The sequence below is a fragment of the Staurois parvus genome, unplaced genomic scaffold, assembly GCF_062004578.1.
Source record: "Staurois parvus isolate SC_StPar_1 unplaced genomic scaffold, SC_StPar_1.0 ptg000047l, whole genome shotgun sequence".
NCBI lineage: Eukaryota > Metazoa > Chordata > Amphibia > Anura > Ranidae > Staurois > Staurois parvus.
Window position 1 is genome coordinate 5487659 of NW_028317843.1, and position 19465 is coordinate 5507123.

General features: G+C 41.5%; 1 protein-coding gene across 1 annotated transcript in view; it reads left to right on the forward strand.

Annotated features, from left to right (window-relative positions):
* The window catches only part of EIF3E (eukaryotic translation initiation factor 3 subunit E), an 88909-nt gene that overhangs the window by 48262 nt on the left and 21182 nt on the right, over positions 1–19465 (forward strand). The window contains exons 7-10 of the mRNA XM_089664455.1: positions 1743–1867; positions 10788–10914; positions 12863–12964; positions 18883–18992. Of these exons, the coding sequence (XP_089520581.1) occupies positions 1743–1867; positions 10788–10914; positions 12863–12964; positions 18883–18992 (464 nt within the window). The remainder of the gene's footprint in view (positions 1–1742; positions 1868–10787; positions 10915–12862; positions 12965–18882; positions 18993–19465) is intronic.

Sequence of the window (19465 nt, forward strand, 5' to 3'; positions counted from 1 at the left end):
AGTTGAGCCTGGCCCATATTTTTCTGCCTTCTCATTCTCCCAATAAAAGCTTTAAAGAATTGACCCATTGAGGGGCAGTTCTAGGCATAAAAAAAAGCAAGCAATGAGATAATGTGACCTGCAGCTGTACAAATATCAGTTTACTTTAACCACCTATCGTCTAATGAACTGTACATATGTAAAGGTCCTGACGGCAAGTGGTTAATACCAGGCTCATAGCTGCAGCCATGATTCTGGTATCGATTTTTTTCCAGCAGTCATCTGTTATGTAAGAGTGATCCAGGCGGCATTACACAAGCCCCATCAAATTTTCAGTGCTGGGAAGGATCCCTCCTGCTGCTGCCCTTGGTGGTTCCAGGGCACTCCCTTTCCACTCTCTGGGGAGCCCAGAGCCCTGGACCGCAGTAAGCAGTCGGAACAGCTTTCAGTTCCCCCCCCCATCTCCTCTGTGACAAATGAAGCTGAAAGCAGCAGGATCCAATAGACCCCCTGAGGTCTCCATAATGAGTACCTATCTCATGTCCAAAGCTATCACAAAGAGCTTTGTTCCCCCCCCCCCACCTTGTTCCAAAAAAAAAAAAATTAAAGTGTAAAATAAATTTAGGATAAAAGAAAAATGTAAAAGCAATCCTTGTGCCCAAATGCAAGCATGCCTGTAGGTCTGGCACACATATGTAAACAGTGATTTTACCACACACGAGGGATCACTGTGAACATTTGAGTGGAAGCAATAATTCTAGGGTCATAGTTCACGATTAACTTTAAACTGATTTAAACAAAAATGGTTTTCCTGTGTGGAGGTGGCCATCTTGGTAAAGGCAGGCTCTGTTTAGAGCCTCCAGGAAGAAGTGAGCATTACAGTAGTGACATCACCTAATCTCACTGCGAATTTGGAGTAGCACAGCAGTGCCTAGCGACAAATCATATACTAGGAAGTGCACTGCTATATTTCGAGAGGAATTCAGAACAAAGGGTATTTATCGGGAGGGTACTGTTTAAGCATACCTAACACCAGGGGCGGACTGACAACTCATGGGGCCCCTGGGCAATAGAGCATCAAGAGGCCCCTGTGTCCTTGCCCAAACTCAAAAAAGCCTATGAAAAAGGTACCAGGGGCATCTCATGGGGCCCCCTACTGACCCCAGGCCCTCGGGCAGTGCCCTAGTTTCCAAATGGTCAGTCCGCCCCTGCCTAACAATAAAACATAGCAAATTTTCAGTTTTTGAGTTGAGGCTCATGTTTAGGGGAGAATGCCACATTCCCTATTGAGGGCAAAGTGACAGTGTATCTGCGGGCATTCTACTTCCCACGCGATTGTCCTTACTAAGCCATGGTCTGATGCTGCCTCCCTGCACTGCACTGTCAGAGCTGTTGCATGTGATCTTCCCAATGTGAGAGTGATTGAGCCTGAGCAGCCAGTCGCTAGGCCCTAAATAGTGTCAGGCGGGAGACCTATGGTATCATCCCCCTGTCTAAACTCTGACACCACAGCTTAGACAGGCTCAGATTCTACACCGGGAGGCAGGTATCTGGCTTGGTAAGTGTAATGGCTTGCAGTCATCTGCAGATACTGCCACCTTTCTCTTCTTGGGTAGAGTTTCACTGTTACTGTCATAGCATTTTGGGATTGTAAGGGAATTGCATCTGGTTTGACATGTTGATTTGGAAGAGTGGGTTTTAGTGTCATTGTTTTATATTTTTGTTTTCTTCAGAGAGCTCATTTTTGTTTTCTTATTTTGCAGTCCGTCAGCTCTCCACTTCAGTCTCTGCAGCACAGAACCTGGCTCATTCACTGGTCGCTTTTTGTGTTCTTCAACCATCCCAAGGGGAGAGACAACATCATTGACCTTTTCCTTTACCAGCCTCAGTAAGTGTGAACTGTGAATGGTTTTAGCAGAGATTTGTTTTAAGAAATACTCTCTCAGGTCTAAGACTGAAGAAATTTCTTGTTGGTACTTTAAAACCGAAGTTCTTGATGTTTTCAGAAGTCGTGACAAGGGGAGACAGTTAATCTGGAAAGATTATGCCATGGAATGCTTTAGGCTGGCAATGCACTCTCAGATTTTTTTTTTTTAGGTCTCTGTATTTTACCATCTAAGCTAAACAGTATGGATGGAGGAATCTCCCCTACTGGCTATTGTATTCTGACAGCCAGCACCCAAAAAGTGCCTACAGCTGATTGGCTGCAGAAATTGTTTGGCTGACATTTTCTGCCTGGCTCCTATGATTTTCAGTTCAAAGGATGTTGATTGGAGTGTTGCCAACAGGACCATCCATGGCTCAAAATGTGGTGTGTGTGTGTGTGTGTGTGTGTGTGTATAGCCAGTTTTGACTTCACTTTTCTTTGTAATATCCAATTTGCTTCCTTGAAAGATTCTTTTATGTTTGTGTTCCTTCAGTGCAGGTCAGGTGACCATAGTAATTTCTGCATTTAAAGAAAAAATTAAGTTAGCTATAAATACTGCAGCTGCTGACTTTTAATATAAGGGTTCTTACCTGTCCAGGGATCCAGCGGTGTCCTCACACAGTTTATTCTTCAGTCGAGTGCTGGAGCCACCATCTTGACTAAGGGAAACTGAAATTGAAGCCTTGCAGCTTCGCTGCCGGTTTCCTACTGCGCATGTGCAAAGTATGCTGCACTTTGTGAATGGGCCCAGTCCTCTGGGGCTTGTTGAGTTTCCCAGAGGGCTTTGGGGGCCGTGCTTCCGGCTCAGTTCCACAGTGGCGAACTGTGATGTAAGTGGGTGTAAGTAACTGTCAAAGCCAGGTACCCGCTTCCCTCCTCTCCCCCAAAATGTGTCAAATGTAGGAGCGGAGGGGGCAGATAAGTGGAGCTTCCACTTTTGGGTGGAACTCTACTTCACTGACATGATTACAAATTAAAGCAAAGTTTTCTGGAAGCAGTTATTTATGGGACTCCTATGGTTCTGAGTGTTGGATACCTAAGTATGTGTAAAGAGCTAGGTATGCAGCCATTATTAAATGGCTGTTTTTTGTTTTTTTTTCTTTCTTTTTTTTTTTTTAAACCCTCACATACAGTTGTTTTCAAAATAATAGCAGTGTGTTGAAAAAAGTGAATAAAACTCAAAATCCTTCTAATAGCTTTTATTTCCATACACACAAATGCATTGGAAACACTACACATTCTATTCCAAATCAAAACATGAAGAAAATATATCAAATTTGTGTTGTTCCTCCAAAAAATTTAAGAAAAGTGATTACACTGTTCAAAAAAATAGCAGTGTTTGTATTCTTCTTTACAAACTCAAACATTCACTATATAAACTGAAAAATGTTTGAAGATTTTGCTTTCCTTTGAATCACTTAATGAATATTTGGTTGTATAAGCACTGTTTCTGAGAACTGCTGTACATCTGTGTTGCATGGAGTCAACCAACTTCTGGCACCTGTGAACAGGTATTCCAGCCCAGGATGATTGGACTACATTTCACAGTTCTTCTCTATTTCTTGGTTTTGCCTCAGAAACTGCATTTTTGATGTCACCCCACAAGTTTTCTATTGGATTAAGATCCGGGGATTGGGCTGGCCACTCCATAACGTCAATCTTGTTGGTCTGGAACCAAGATGTTGCACGTTTACTGGTGTGTTTGGGGTCGTTGTCTTGTTGGAACACCCATTTCAAGGGCATTTCCTCTTCAGCATAAGGCAGCATGACCTCTTCAAGTATTCTGATGTATTCAAACTGATCCATGATCCCTGGTATGCGATAAATAGGCCCAACACCGTAGTATGAGAAACATCCCCATATCATGATGCTTGCACAACCATGCTTCTGTCTTCACAGTGTACTGTGGCTTGAATTCAGTGTTTGGGGGTCATCTGACAAACTGTCTCTGGCCACTAGACCCAAAAAGAACAATCTTACTTTCATCAGTCCACAAAATGTTGCGCCATTTCTCTTTAGGCCAGTCAATGTGCTCTTTGGCAATTTGTAACCTCTTCGGCACATGTTTTTTTTTTAACAGTGGGACTTTGCGGGGGCTTCTTGCAGATAGCTTGGCTTCACATAGGCGTCTTCTAATTGTAACAGTACTCACAGGGAACTTTAGACCTTCTTTGATCTTCCTGGAGCTGATTGTTGGCTGAGTCCTTGCCATTTTGGCTATTCTTCTATCCATTCGAATGGTGGTTTTTCTTCCAGATCTTTCAGGTTTTGGTTGCCATTTTAAAGCATTTGCGCTCATTTTAGCTGAGCAGCCTATCATTTTCTGCACTTCTTTTTATGTTTTCCCCTCTTCAATCCACTTTTTAATCAAGGTACGCTGTTCTTCTGAACAATGTCTGGAAGGACCCATTTTCATCAGGATTTCAGAGAGAAATGCACTGTAACCAGCATGTACAACATTTGCTGCCTTCCTTCCTTAAATAAGGGCAATAATCGCCACCTGTTTTTCAAAGAATGAATGACCTCACTAATAGAACTCCACACTGCTATTATTCTGAACATGCCCCTTTCAATTAGTGATTCAATTACACAGAATCAGCAGCATGCATGTCATGACTGTTGGGTCTGTTGGATTTCTATTACTCTACTACACCTGCTAGTAAATATAATTTCTACCAAAAATAGTGATTGATCAGGTTAGTGATGTCTGACTGTTATTATTTTGAACACATCTGTATACTTCACTGAAGTGACTGGCCTCGGGTGATACACAGAAATGAAACCTATCCTCCTGCATGAGCTGTACCTGTTTATCGGTAGTCTTCTCTACATCTGTTGAAAGTGCCGCATTTACACAGGATCTCTCGGCTTTGAAAAGCCAGGGGCGGGGAGCTGAAATTGCACTCTGGGAAGCTCTAGTTGTCCCCGTCACCATTTTTCTCTTGGTGTCATGAAAACTTGTTGGAAGTAACTCATGTTGATTGCAGAGGAAGGTGGCAGCAGACAGAAATGACACTTAGTGCTCTGGACTGAGACAAGTACACACTAGAGGGATATGTTTTGTTCATATTCATTCCTAAAGTTTACAATCACTTTAATGGTTTGGACATTTTGGTGAAAGCTCAGTTAACTCCGGTTACAGCTGAATTACATTAACTCTATTGTGAAAAGAACTTTGCTCAAATTGAATTAAGATGCAGACAGGTCTCAAATGTGCTAATCCTGGTTATTTCTGACTTTTAATCTGAAAACATACTGAATAAAGCTTGAAAGAGATGTATTTTATCATACAAGTCTTGCCTTGTAAGAAATCTCTCAGCAGAGCTGTGACCTGGGACAGCTAAAGAGCCCATCCAGCTGTATAAATTGTCATTCCCCAGTTCTCCATTGTAAGAGGTGCTGGTTCAAGAGCAGAAAAAGCCTCCTCTGTATCATCTGCTGTGGCATATTTTCATTGAAACAATGTCTGTTTTGAAGAATTACTTTTAAATTTTTATTCTGTAAAATGTGAAAAAATAATGGTATTCCTGTGTAGTGTACGATGGCCCATAGAGCGTGTGTTTATGCATCGGCGAGTGACAGGTGTATTGTACAGCCTATTAAAAAATCTTGGTCAGGAACTTCTTGTTTCAGATCCTCCTGCAAATGCGAGCATTTACGTCCATACAGAGACAGATATGTGGCCCTGGATGCAGTCTATCTGTGCCCAGTGCCATGCACCAGTCACTGTACGGACGTAAATACTTGTAGAAGACCCAAACATCTGCTGCATCTGTCAGCCTGTTATTAATTTTTTAACAACCTGCTGACTGCAGCTGTATGGAACATCTGTTACTCCTGTGTGCACAAACACACTGTATAGATCTGTGCCAATGTGAGTGAGCCTTTAACTGCCTCCTGCCCGCCATATAAGAAAATGACGGATGGCCAGTAGTTCTCTCATTCTGGGAGGAAGTCATATGACGTCCTCCCACTCTAACCGCACGTGTGCGCCTCAGGGGTGCGCAGCGTGGCGATCGGTGGTGGGCTGTGTCCCTGGGACACAGCGGATCACTGATCAGCGGAAAGAGCCGATGACGTCAGCTCTGTTGTGATCAGCTGTGTCCAATCACAGCTGATCGCGTGTAAATAAGGAAATGCCGGTTATCGGCTTTCCTCTCCTCATGAGCTGTCACACTGACTGCTCGTGAGGAGAGCTGGTAATTGGCATTCCTCAGAGGGGACATGTACACTGATCATCAGGGCATTGATCAGTGTAGCCCTATCAGTGCCGCTTATGAATGCTGCCAATCAGTGCCACCTATGAGTGCTGCCAACCAGTGCCGCCTAACAGTGTCAGTGCTGTCTTTCAGTTCCTCCTATCAGTGCCATATGAGTACTTCCTTTCAGTGCCCATCAGTGATGTCTGTCAATGCCCATCAGTGCTGCCTACCAGTGCCTCTTCATCAGTGCAGCCTATCAGTGCCCAACACTGCAACCTCATTAGTGCACATCAGTGAAGGAGAAAAATTACTCATTTACAAAATTTTATAACGGAAACTCAGAAAAAAACTTTTTTTTTTTCTTCAAAATTTTCAGTTATTGGTTTGTTTAGCAAAAAATAAAAAACCCACAAGTGCTTAAATACCACCAAAAGAAAGCTCTATCTGTCTCAAACAAAATGCAAAAAATGTCATATGGGTACAGTGTTGCATGACCGTGCAATTGTCATTCAAAGTGCGACAACACTGAAAGCTGAAAATTGGCCTGGGCAGGAAGTGTTCGGTAGCCAAGTGGTTAAAGGGCACAAATGTGGAAGAATTGATTTGTGAAGGAGTTGTATTACAGCAATCTCTAGCACTTTGATGTAATTTATCTCTAGTCTCCTGACGCATGTCTCCAACATCTCCTATGGTCATGCATGATCTCTGACCATCTCCTGCAGCATATCTGCAGTGTCTGGCCTTCTCTCTAATGCCTGTATTCTATGACCAATGTCTGTTGCATGTCTACAGTCTCTGGCAGCTTTCTGTAACATAGCATTCATGTTCTGTGGCCCATTGGCAGTGTCAGGGGCTGCAGTTGAGGCCCCTTAAATGAAATAGGTTGCCCATTACTGAGCTAAGAACATAGTAGTCTGTCTTCCAATAAGAGAGAAAGGAGACCTATAACCTCTATCATACTCATAAAGAAACCTGCTGGAAAATAGGTTGTGTGGTTATTTTTTGTACTTTTGCTTAAAAAAAAAAAAAAAAAAAAACAGCTTGAAATGGCTGAGCCATAGTTTTCCTAAAGCCCAGTGAGGAATGTTAGGAGCTTGTCTTGTCCGTTCTAGGTGAATGATTGTAAACTCTGTCTGAAAGCTTGAAATAAAGAGCATCTGCTGTTTCACAACTCGGTAGGCTTTTTCTGGTCCTCTAAATGCTAACAAATGTTCCTTGTATCCTCCTGCCTGCAGGCCATGGATAGAGCTTTGATTAACAGCAACTGATTATAAAGAACGTTAGAGGCCGATACGTGGGTAGTTGTACTTTCATCGTAACATTCTCACATCTTGTTTGACTCGTTGGCCACATGCGTGGCTATTGGATTTAATTTGTGCAACTGTCCTGCAGTGTGCACATGTTCTTCGTACAGGAAAAGGATTGTTTTATTCCTTCCTATTGTTTGTCACTGGACAGAATAGGTTTCCCATTTATTCCAAACACGCATTGTAGCAGTACATTTAATAGACAAGTCCACTTGAAGCCAATTCCTCAGTTTTAGGTGGGTCCAAACATTTGCTGGTTTCTTGGGGAATAGTAGGGGCTCAGATGCCAAAGGGTGGAAATAGGATGCATCTAGTGTGCACTAGGTGGCCCCTAAAGCAGGACTGGCTTCATTACAGCCATGGAAGGGTTAGAACTGATCTGGGGAAGAACTCCCATTCTGCACCCTAATTTTAAATTGGAACTCAACTATCTAAGCAAAACAAACTGAATATGTTATTGAATTAAAAGTGTTACTACACCTACAACAGTAAAATCAGTCTGTATATGCAGTAAAGCATGCTTGTTATAATCACTGTGGAACCTAAGGGGTTAGTCCTCTGCATTGTGTAAAAAGGCTGTTTGATCCTGTCTTCTCTGATCCTCCTCTTGTTCACATGTCCACGTCTTATCTCTTGATAAGACAGGCTGAACCATAGCCATTCTGCACACGCTTAGTTTAGTGTGTATTGCTAGAGAGGTTGCTTTTGTTTTTGTTTTTCTCTACGGAGAGTGCATGTGATCAGCACAGGGCCAATCAGCACTGTCCAGACAGAGGTCAGGGGTTTTGCATTCTCCTAGAGCAGAAAGAGAACTCCTACAAGCTTTAACCAGTGCTCTGCTGATCACTGATAGAAGTCGCAAGACTGCTCTAGCTGCTGATGAGAAAAGGTATTTAGCAGTTTATATTTACTAAAATAATTGCATTTCCATGTTGTGTGTACTGTGGGAGACCAGATATAGTGAATGCAGGGTCCGGGGTTTAGTAACACTTTAAGGCTAGATTTACACTGCTGCAGTATTATTTTGATCCAGCTTTCAGTGCGATTAGGTAGCACTACTTTGATAATGTTTTTATATTCTATGGGGCCATAATTACACTGAAATGAGACCAAAGCACTTGAGGAACCTAGATAGAAAACATAGAAAAATGAAGGCAGGAAAAAGACCAAGTAATCCATCAAGTCTGCCCTTCTTTTTTTATTTTTTTTCTCCTTTTGGTGTGTGTTTCTTGTATATTTGTTTTTTGTTCAGGAAGGGAAGACAGTTTCAGGGAATGTGTTTTGTTTTTTTGTGACCTTAAACTTCATCTTTAATACAGAAGTGCAGGTTTTCTAAAATTCATACATAAGTAGATGCAGCATCAGTCCCCCGCCTTAAAGACCTGAGCAATGAAAGGCCACTGATCGCTCAGTTCCTGGTCTTCAGTGAGCAGAGAGTGGTGATCGGCTCTCTGCTCTGCCTATCCAGCTCTCATTGCAACACTGGGCTGTACAGGAGATGGGAGTGGCTGGCTCTGGTGGTCGAGATTCCTTGTTTCCATTTTAGTGTAACATGGCTACTCCAGTTTATGGCATTTTTCTACCTGACTAGGCTCAATACTTGCATGGAGCGCGTGCTGCCCAGGAATTACAGCTGCACATCAAAGTTCGGGGCCTTCTCTATAAGCAATCCAGTTCACGGAACATCTGTTTGCCATCAGCGTTTTGTCTGCTAGAGCGAGAAAAGAAAACACGCTCGTACAGATGTCCACATGCTACTGAAACGCATCAGGGTCACATTTGGCTTTTATTTCTAGGATAAATGTTGTACTTGGTGTTCTGCATGATATTGTCATAGTCAGGTTTTCTAAATGAGATACTTCTAAATTCAGCAAGAGCAATTTAAATGCCTTATAGAAGAATCATTAAAGCTTACCTCCAGGCAATCCGCTTGAAATAGATGTATGAGAACTGTCTTGCTTGCCAAAGGATTTGTCTACTCTGTTCAGTTATTCTTGTGATTCAGGTTATCCTCAGGCACACATCATATCCAGGTCCTTGGCTTCCTTGCAGACTACACTACAGTTAAAGGCTGAGCTCACCTTTGTGTAAATCAGGGGTGTCCAACCTTTTGACTTTCCTGGGAAACTTTGGAAGAAGAGGAATTGTCTTGGCCCGCACATAAAATACACCAACAATAAAGATAGCTGATGAGCAGAAAAAGTCTGTCAATTTAATGATCACTGATATAGATAATGTACCAATCTGAGTAAAAATTCATTTTTTTGTAATTTTTTTTTATTGGAAAAGAGGGCAACATAAACTAGTGTGATATTTGACACTGTAACGGTTCAGAGGATATAGTAGCAATTCTCAATTAATTCTCAGGGTGCTCATCGGGTATTTTGCTTCCTAGTTTTGCCCTTCCTGTGCTTTATCCATGAAAATAGTTGCTCACAAATATAGGTGCTGCCAGAAAATTAAAAAATAAGGCGTGATTGTAATAGGTGGAATTTTTTTCTTTGGGAAGATAAAACTTCTAAAAGTCCAGTAAAGGCGTTGTCCAATTTTAATTCAGCCACATGTGTTCGCAAAGTGTAAACCCATTTTTGCCAAAAAATTTAAAAAAAAATCATTTCATCAAATTTTAAGATTTTGTGTTGGGCTGCAGGTTGGACAAGCCTGATGTAAATAATGTGCATGTGTATTTTATTTTTTCTCAGGAGCCTGCAGAGCTTTGAACCTATAATTAGTAGATCATGGGTGCAATGTCAGGCTCCTGCAGACACTTCACACAGCTCTCTGCCTGTACCTCTGTAAAGGCAGATCGTTGCTGAGCTGCAGGAAGTGTTAGTGGATTACAAGGGTGCTGATCAGTGCTCTCATAGACCATTGTGAACTACAAGTCCATCTGCTGCAGTAGAAGACGGGACTTGTAGTTTATTCATTTATAGATCACTGTTTTTAAATATGACAGCAGCTGTGGGGAATAGAGCCTCACTTATCACGGCGGTGACTCGGGGTGAAAGGACTAGCGATTAATAACCCTAAACACGGGTGTAACATGTTGCTAATGGTGAGTTTATTCAGGGTGTAACATGCTATGAAAAAAATGTGCATTTGTTATTTTTTGTTGAAAGGTGAACTTTAAGCAATACAGCTCAATCCATGATCCACACCTGTCAGACAGCGGAGTAACTGCAGTAAGGTTGTCCGTGTTGCCTCATGTAGACATAGACTGGTGGCGCTATATGAACAGGCATTACTGAATTTGTTTGACACCCAAAAATATTAAAGAAAAATGGGGATTTATGTCAGTTTCTTTTTTTTCCCCTCCCTGTTCAGTTAAATCTATTTCAAATTGATCCTAGAGTTATATTGTATTTTTTTTAGGTACCTAAATGCCATTCAGACTATGTGCCCACATATCCTTCGGTACCTGACCACAGCCGTCATCACCAACAAAGATGTGAGAAAGAGACGTCAAGTTCTGAAAGATTTGGTTAAAGTAATTCAGCAAGTAAGTGAGCTTCCACCTGTGTGCAGACTTGTACAGAACATTGTAATTGGGTTATTAGTGTTTCCATAATCCAGACTGACTTTTTTTTCTCTGTTGAAAGAGAAGTGCTCCCCTTTATTTACCTATATACTTTTTCAAACTAGGGCAGATAAAGGCCCCATGGAAGGCTGGCCTGTGGGAGCTGGGTTTCTGCTTTTACAGACCCATTTAGATGTACGTATGGCTCTACCTAAACCTGAAAGTATAGGTGTTACTGGAAAGAATCTTTAAACTTGAATAGCGAAATTTGGTGATACGGTATTCAGTTTTCATACATTTCAATTATTTCTTCATATGTGATTTTTATATTCTACAGTGATGGGCTTTATATCCTTGTTGGCTATAGTTTACAAATTCTTGTAAAAGGACTGAACATATGGTAGTGTGTAAATTGTGCTTTTGATGATCCAGAAAGAGAAAAAACTCAACATATCATGTTTTCACAGCACTTACATGGAATGGTCCAGAACGGGACCTTAGTATAGTCACAGCAACATTGTTTTCATAGCACATATACTTCTCTGGTGAACTGTACAGTCTGCCTGTGTGACTGGTGTAGCCGTTTAAGGCCAAATCTATACCATCCAGCTGCTCAGCAGATGGAAAACAGCCAGCCACCTCTCCTGGATTGGTCCATTCTGCAAGTGCATATCCAGCTTGTGCAATTGTCATCTTGTCTGGTCCACACATAATAGATGATGGCTTAAAACCGACATTTGTTAAATTTTCTTTATTGCACTTCAAGGTGGTATATTCAGAATGCTTAGCATTTCTGGTGAGTTTCTCATCAACTAGCACTTCTCGTAATCCGAGTATGCATTAATTAGGCAAAAACAGGATTTAAGTGGTTGTAAGCTTCTCCTTTTTTTTTTTTTTTGGAAAATAATAAATCTGATACATTTTTCTGCTCTATGCAGTGGATTTGCACAGAACAGCCCAAACCGCCTCTTTGGGGGTCCCCCTGCCACTGATCTTAGTTTTTCCTGTTCTCTGAGTGCCTCCATAGCAATCTGCTTGCTTTGGGGCACTTGTGCAGATTCTATCCTTAGCCAGGCTGTGTGCATCCATAGATACACACTGCGAAGCTTGGCCCCGCCTCTCTGCTCTCAATTCACATGATTTGACTGACAGCAGCAGGAGCCTATGGGGGTTATTTACTAAATCTGGAGAGTGCACAATCTGGTGCAGCTCTGCCTAGAAACCAGTCGTCTTCCAGGTTTAATTGTCAAAGCTTAAATGAACAAGCTGAAGTTAGAATCTGAATGGTTACCATAGACCATAGACAGGTGCGCAAGTTTTTTTGTAAATCTGCCCAGATGGCTCCCGCTGCCGCTATTTCTCCTTTGAGAAAGGGGAGGGGGGGGGCTGCTGCAGGCAAGCACAACATTGGATCGTGATCAGGTTCAGGTAATTCTTTAACGGGGCTGAGGGAACAGCTTTTGAAAGTGTTTTTTGTTTCGTTTTTTTTTCCTTAATGCAGAGAGTGAATTAAAGTTAAACTTTTGCCTTTATAACCAGTTTAAGTATTTTGGATGTTAAAGTGCAGTAAAGAATTTATGCAACAAACTCTGTTTTTGTGCCATCATTACGTTTGTGTGGAATGTATTCAGCAGATGGGTTGGCTTTCCTCTAGTATATAACTAGCTTACACCCACAGAGCTCACAGTTGTACCCACTTATATATCCAGGGGGATTCTAGCAGCAAGAGCATTCTGTCAACTTGACACTCGTGTTGTGGTCACTGAGGCTTTGTTACTTTGCAATGGAGAACATAGCAAAACTGCAGGAGGAGGTGGTTGGAGATTGAAGGGATTGGGTATTTATTGCTGTTACATGGGGAATACCTGTTGAGGAATGAAGGGAACACATATTCTTGCTTCCTATAATACTGTTTTATTTAACCTTTTAGGAATCCTACACCTACAAGGATCCAATAACTGAATTTGTTGAGTGTTTATATGTGAATTTTGACTTTGATGGGGCGCAAAAGAAGTTAAGAGAGTGCGAGTCGGTAAGTGCATTTCATCTTTCAGATTTTCCTTGGTGACATATTTTGGTTTCTCAGTGCCATAGAAAAGCCTGTCCTTTCACAAAAGCCCAATATTAAAGAGATACTGAAGATCAGTTTTTGGAAGCTGATGATTCAAGATGCAGCTTGTTGATGGATAGATGTGTCAAAAACACCAAAAGCATAACTTTTAAGATTTTTCTGTACATTTTGTATTGTTGGAAAAACAGGGCACCCCCTGGTAGTGACCCATTTCAAGAGTCTCTCTATTTTGTCAGAGGTGTTGTGCTTTTGAAGGCTTGCTTCATGAGTCCGTTTTGGCAGTGAATGAACCCTGTGGCTCTGATCCACCAATCTTGTCCTATACTGGACTTTGCAATTCCTGTTCTTTAGATTCAAAAACACATAAAATATCTGATAACGGGGAAGTAGCTTTAAGGAGGCAAGGTCCAGATGTATGTGGAGGACAATGTAGACAGAGTTGTCATACTACGCTAGTGCTCCTTTATAGCAAGCCTATGATTTGCCCGTAGGAGGCAGAGCAAAAAACCTGCTTTAATCACCCTCTCCCTAACAGCACATTCCTTTTTATTTTTTCTCCCCGTCTGCTCCATTCAGCTTCTGGTAGTGATAATACCCAGTACTTCTATGTATGAAGGAGCATGTGACTCACCCATTGTGACTGCTGGAGCATGTGACTCACCCAGTCACATGAGGAGAGTCCATATACTGTGTGAGGTACAACTTCAAGCAGAACTACACTGTATCTAAGCACCTCAAACCAAAAGTGATTTTTTATTTTTTATATTCAAAGCAAATTCCCCCATCCATCCATGCTTTATTTTGCCGATTTTTTTTTTACTTTTTCAGAAATAATTTTTCTGAATGATTTAAATCGTTCAGAAAAGGGTTACTGGCCATGGCCATCTTAAGTAATGGCAGATGATTAATGTAGCAGTTACTATCTGGAATCCATCTGCCCTTAGTTTAGGCATGTAGGCATGAGGGTGTCCTTAGGTGAGAACACCCCTCCTGAAGACTCCTGGGGTGTATGAAATTATTTGCCTAGGCATGGAAACTAGGAAGTAACTAAAGAAATGTAAAAAGAGTTTAAAACAAGTAAATTTAATATACTTCCCTATCTGTAGACTAATCTTAGCAGCATAAGGATTTAAAATAGTCAATGTTGATTTAGAGTGTGAAGTTCCACTTTAAAGCAGTTAATCACGCTGAAAAACATTAAAAGTCAACAGTTACATACAGTGTAGATGATGCCTTATTTTAAAAAAAAATAAAAAATTGCCTGCTGAGGGATTCAGCGCTGTCTTCACCGGGCTGGTTCTACAAACTCCTGGTGTCGGCATGTTTAGGCTGGATTCACATTTGAGAGATTTTTAGCTTGAAGCTCCAAGCTCCAAAAGCGCTCAAACGTAAAAAGACAATCAGTTCTCTATGGTGCCTGTTCACACCTGATCGCACAAGCAGGCACCATAGAGAACAATTGATTTTTTTTAAGTTTGCGCATTTTTGGAGCTTCAAGCTACAAATTGCTGAAGTGTGAATTTAACCTTAGTGTGGGAAGCCAGTTGTGACTCCCTTGTGGCTTCACAGCTGGCTTCCTACTGTGCATGTGTAAGCCATACTGGGCTATTTGAATGGTCCCGCAGCCTGCTGGGACTTGAAGACATGTCTTAGAATGACAGAGAGGGAGCTGAACGTCTGGTGGAATCATCTAGGGAATCTGACCAGAAGTGGGAGTGGGTACCTGCCAAACTAGGTACCTGCTCCCCCAAAAAAATGCCAAAGGAAGAAGAGGGCGGCATAAAGCGTAGGTTCCCCTTTAAGGTAAAGTTCTATTTTATTGGATAAGTTCACCTTTTTAAAAATAATAATTGCACATCTTAGTATCTATCTAGCCTGCAAAGCTTTGCCTCCATGATCAACACATTGTGGGTGCAATCTCAGGTTCCTGCAGAGTGCCAGTGTAGCTGTCTGCCTGTACCTCGTACAAGCAGGCAGCTACTGAATGACAGGAAAGATCAATGAACTATCAAGATCAATGAGCGCTCATCAGTGCCCTGGTAATTCATTGCGAGCTACAAGCCGTCAGCCACAATGGGTGCTAGTACTTGTATTTCTCCCATTCACAGAACAGAAGATCCCCTGCCCAATGTCACAGCGGGGGCCTGGAGGGGTGTGTGGGCTGCTCATTTAGTTACAGGTTGTACCCTAAATATGGGTGTAACATGTTACTGAAGGTGAACTTCTCTAAGTGCATCGGGTGGTGGATTCTACCCTCAGCAACTGAACAGAGTGATAGGGAAGTGAAAGAACCGTATGTGCTCCTTGGGAGGTAGTTTTAAAAATGATCCCTTTTCTTTGCTCTGCATAGGCAAGGCACATGTTCATTTTAAAGCTTACCATTTATACTCTCTTTGAATACTTAAATGTGATGGTGTTTGATGTGGAGATTTTTTGCTCCATTATGATAAAATTCCTTCTTTTTGGTGCTAAAAACTGACTTTGGTAAAAAAAAAAAAAAAAAGACGAGGCTAAAAATAGTTCCGGAATGTACATTGTCATCTGTTACCAGTCATTGTAAGCAGTGTATGATGCTTTCTGAAAGTCAGGTGTGTACCAGTAAATGACTCCGGTGTGATTAAAACTTGCAAATGTCAAATGGTTTTTTGTTTTTTTGTTTTTTTATTGTGCATCTCTGACGAGGCTCATTTGTGTCCATTTATAGCAAGTCACCCTTATAAAGCAGTTTAGGAATAATTTACGTGTTCACACAGTAGCAATGTATGATCTCAAATTGGAAATGTATGTTTGTCTGATCAGTTCAAAGCTCAGCAATCGGTTATCTTGTCTAGCTTTACTCACGTGGGAGTGTCTGTCTACAAGATAGGTGTGCTGAGTAGCAATCTGTCCCTGCTTTGATGTGATAGGATAACTACCTTGCTTCATATGACTTTAATTAGCAGGGTTGTTAATAATGGTGACCAGTCGGGGAAGGAAGTAGCTGAACGTTTGTTGCAGTTCTTTTCACACAGTAAAATTACAGTATAAATCAGAGGCACGCAGGGGGGCAGTTATGCATTCTTGGTAGTAATTAAGCACAAGTTATTGAAGTGGAGGGCACTATAACAAACTTACTAATGGCGTGTTGAGTCATATGGGTAGAATATGGAGGATCACAAACAGTCACTTGCTCGTGACCATGCTGTATATAAGATATGTCTATCAAGCACATTAACCTTTAATCTGCTTGAAGATCAATTTTTTTTTTCTTTTTTTTTTTTTTTGTGCAAATTTTTTTTTTTTTCTTTTTTGAGCAATTGCGCTGCAACTTCCACCATCCCCAAAGATGTACAGAGCAACAGCAGAGACAGTTTCACAATCAAATACACATAGGTCACATCTGAATGTAGTTTGCATTTGAATATGAATAGTCTGCATCTTCAACACTACTTAGAAGTGGCAAATATGTTGTGTATTAGTTTCTGTAGTGAATTGGCTGATTTTTTTTATTTTTTTTATTACAACTAGCCTGCTTATTAAACCTCTAACTTTACTAGTGTTCTGTGGAAATTTGGCTTGACGAGAATGTGGGATTTAAAATGTACCTGATCTTGAAATGTGTTTAATAAATATATTAAATGTTCTGATGTACTTTATTTTGCAAATGTGGTTGTTTCTCAGACCTACCTTTTTCTATTAAAATGTTTGGATAAGGCTTAGCTGTGAGTTTTAGGAATCGCTCCTACCCCATCCTTCATCTTGCTCCTGTCATCCACACTAATGAAATCATACCTTCTCTGGTCAGACCTATGATGGTCAACTCTTTGCCATGTGTTAAAAGGATATTGTTTATAAGTTGCGCATCGAAGACTGAAGTGCTCCTTTTGGTAAACAGTTGATCAGTGGGGTGCAAGCTTGAAGACCGGCTTTTGGTCACATAAGCATTAGTGAAGGGGTTTGTTATCCAACCACAAAAATCAAACAAAAATGTTTTCTCATTATGGTATTGTCGGCTTATAGTGTTGCCTGCAGGAGGATTGGTCACTGGCAAAACAAAAAATACTGTAGGCCTGCCCAGGATAACCCCCTCCTCTACCCTGGCATTTTTTCTAATCATCCTAGGAAGATAGACTTTTCTTAGCAGAGATGAAGAAAAGATGTCCAAGTTTTGCCAGCCATTTTATTTCTGGATTTCTTCTGCTGGTTTCAATGGAGTATCTTTACATTGCTGCTTGAGCCAGGCAACTATACAGATCTGCCTTTGCGCAGCCTGACTATGGAGTACCCTACCATGATTCCGCTGCACAGAAATTTGCAGGGCTAGCCTGGAATGTGACCTTCAGGCATTTCTGCCTTCTGCTTGTGTTGCTTCCCAGACAATTGAGGATTGGTGAAAGTTGGTAAAAGCATGTTCCTGATCAAATCCAGAGCTGTGGCTTTGCCGTCAGTACGTTCCCTGTCTGTTGTGAAGAATCACTTTGAGTAGGCTGATTGAGCTGAGCACTGGGAGCATGGTTTGCACTCTTTTCAAATTTACCACTACTGCCTGTGCCCTCACACAGGCTTAATGCTGAGGGACTGAGTGCAGACACAATCCACTGGTTGGAGCGTGGAACGCATGCTCTTTCCCACCATTGAAAGTAGAAGAAGCATTTTCATACTGCTGCTGTTATGAGAAGAACCATGTGGAAGTCCAGTCTCCCCTCAGTTCCTAATGCCCACCTGCAGTGACACTAGTCTTCTCTGGTCACCCAAACTCCATTAGTCACTGACTGCCTGGGTTTATGAGTGCCTTGTCTCATACCTTGAGTCTAGTTGCATCACTGCCATGTGGTCACGGTGGGTTTAAGGTACTAAAACTGGAGAATGCAACATCGGGTGCAGCTTCGCTTAGGAACCAATCAGCTTCCAGGGTTTTTTTTTGTCAAAGCTTGAACAAGCTGAAGTTAGAAGCTGATTGGCTACCATGCACAGCTGCACTAGATTTTGCACACTCCAGTTTTAGTAAATCAACCCCAATATGTCTGTATCTAGACACACAAGGGACAGTCCCACTGCTATGGGTGACCCCAGCTCACACTCGCCTAACTTTCCCTGAGGACGTAAAACCATCTCTATCCAACTGTCCCCACAGTCTATCTCTGATGTTTTTAAGGCTGTGCAGTCTCCTAGTCTCACCTCAAAATTAAGAGGATGTTTTGACCCTTATTTGATGCTGTGCGCACTGCCGTACATTTGGAGCATCAGCCTGCTGTCTTCAGCCTTGGGTCTTTCGGAGCTCGTAAGGCTGTAAAGACCTTTCCATTATATCCGCTGTTCAAAGTACTCATCTATGCTGACTGGAAGCCCTCTGTAGTATCCTGGGCTTCACAGGTCTGTGTGTTGGAACTGTTCCCCTTTGAGATAGAATTTGTTGAACAGTGGTCTATATACACAGTGGATCTGCCAGTTGACTGCTTTCTGGTATTCCAGAACAGATGGTTCATCCCGCGTTGTTGGATTCCACCTCAGGTAGGTCTGCTTTTTAGGACTCCGTTGGACATCATCTAGGTGCTGCTGTGTCTTCATAACCAAGAAAGAATTTGAGTCTTTTCGATGACAGGAGAGGTAGTCTAATTTTTGTGTTGGATGATACTTTGAGTCTCAGCCTCACACACGATCCTTTTGAGGACCTATGTGCCCTATTTCTGTACAGTTCTATGGAAGGTTTTATATTTTAAACACTTCCCAAACACAGTATTGGGGTAATTACTATTGGGGTTCCAGAGTAATTTTCTTCTCAAATATGTCATATATATTTTTAAGCATCTACTCTAAGAAGTGCAGAGTGTAATTATAGTTTTAATAGAGATTCTTTTTAACTTGTATAATTTTAACTTCCAAACCTATCTTTCCCTTAGGTGCTGGTGAATGATTTCTTTCTTGTGGCCTGCCTAGAAGATTTTATTGAAAACGCCAGACTTTTTATATTTGAGACATTCTGCCGTATCCACCAATGTATAAGTATCAGGTATGTCTATGCTGACTTCTGGTGTAAAATTGCTTTCTTCCAAGTGGTACGTTTTGGGGGCTACTTAGAGAGGAGTTGTCCCCAAGGCTTGCCTGCAGAAGTTACACCAGCCAGGTACTCATCTGTAGGATGTCAAGAATGGTCATCCAATATTCCCCACAGGCAGTGTACGCTTAAAAAGAAATCTAGAATATAAGGAAAGCGTTTCCTGCTATCTTCTAGCTTTTATTTTCACTAATGTTTCACTTGAAGGATGATGGTTATAAGCAACATGGCTGAGCATCACTTTTAGTGATTGTATCTAAAGATTGAATTTGGTGAGTGGTAGGTGACTTGTATCCCACAATCTCGGCAAGTTGTAAAAGAAATGTTTGCAGGAGCGACTTGTTCTAACTTTGTTTAAAGAAGGGAACATAGTTTTTAATATTAGTGCTATTGGGAGGGAAGATTGTGGTGGGTCATGCTAATATAAG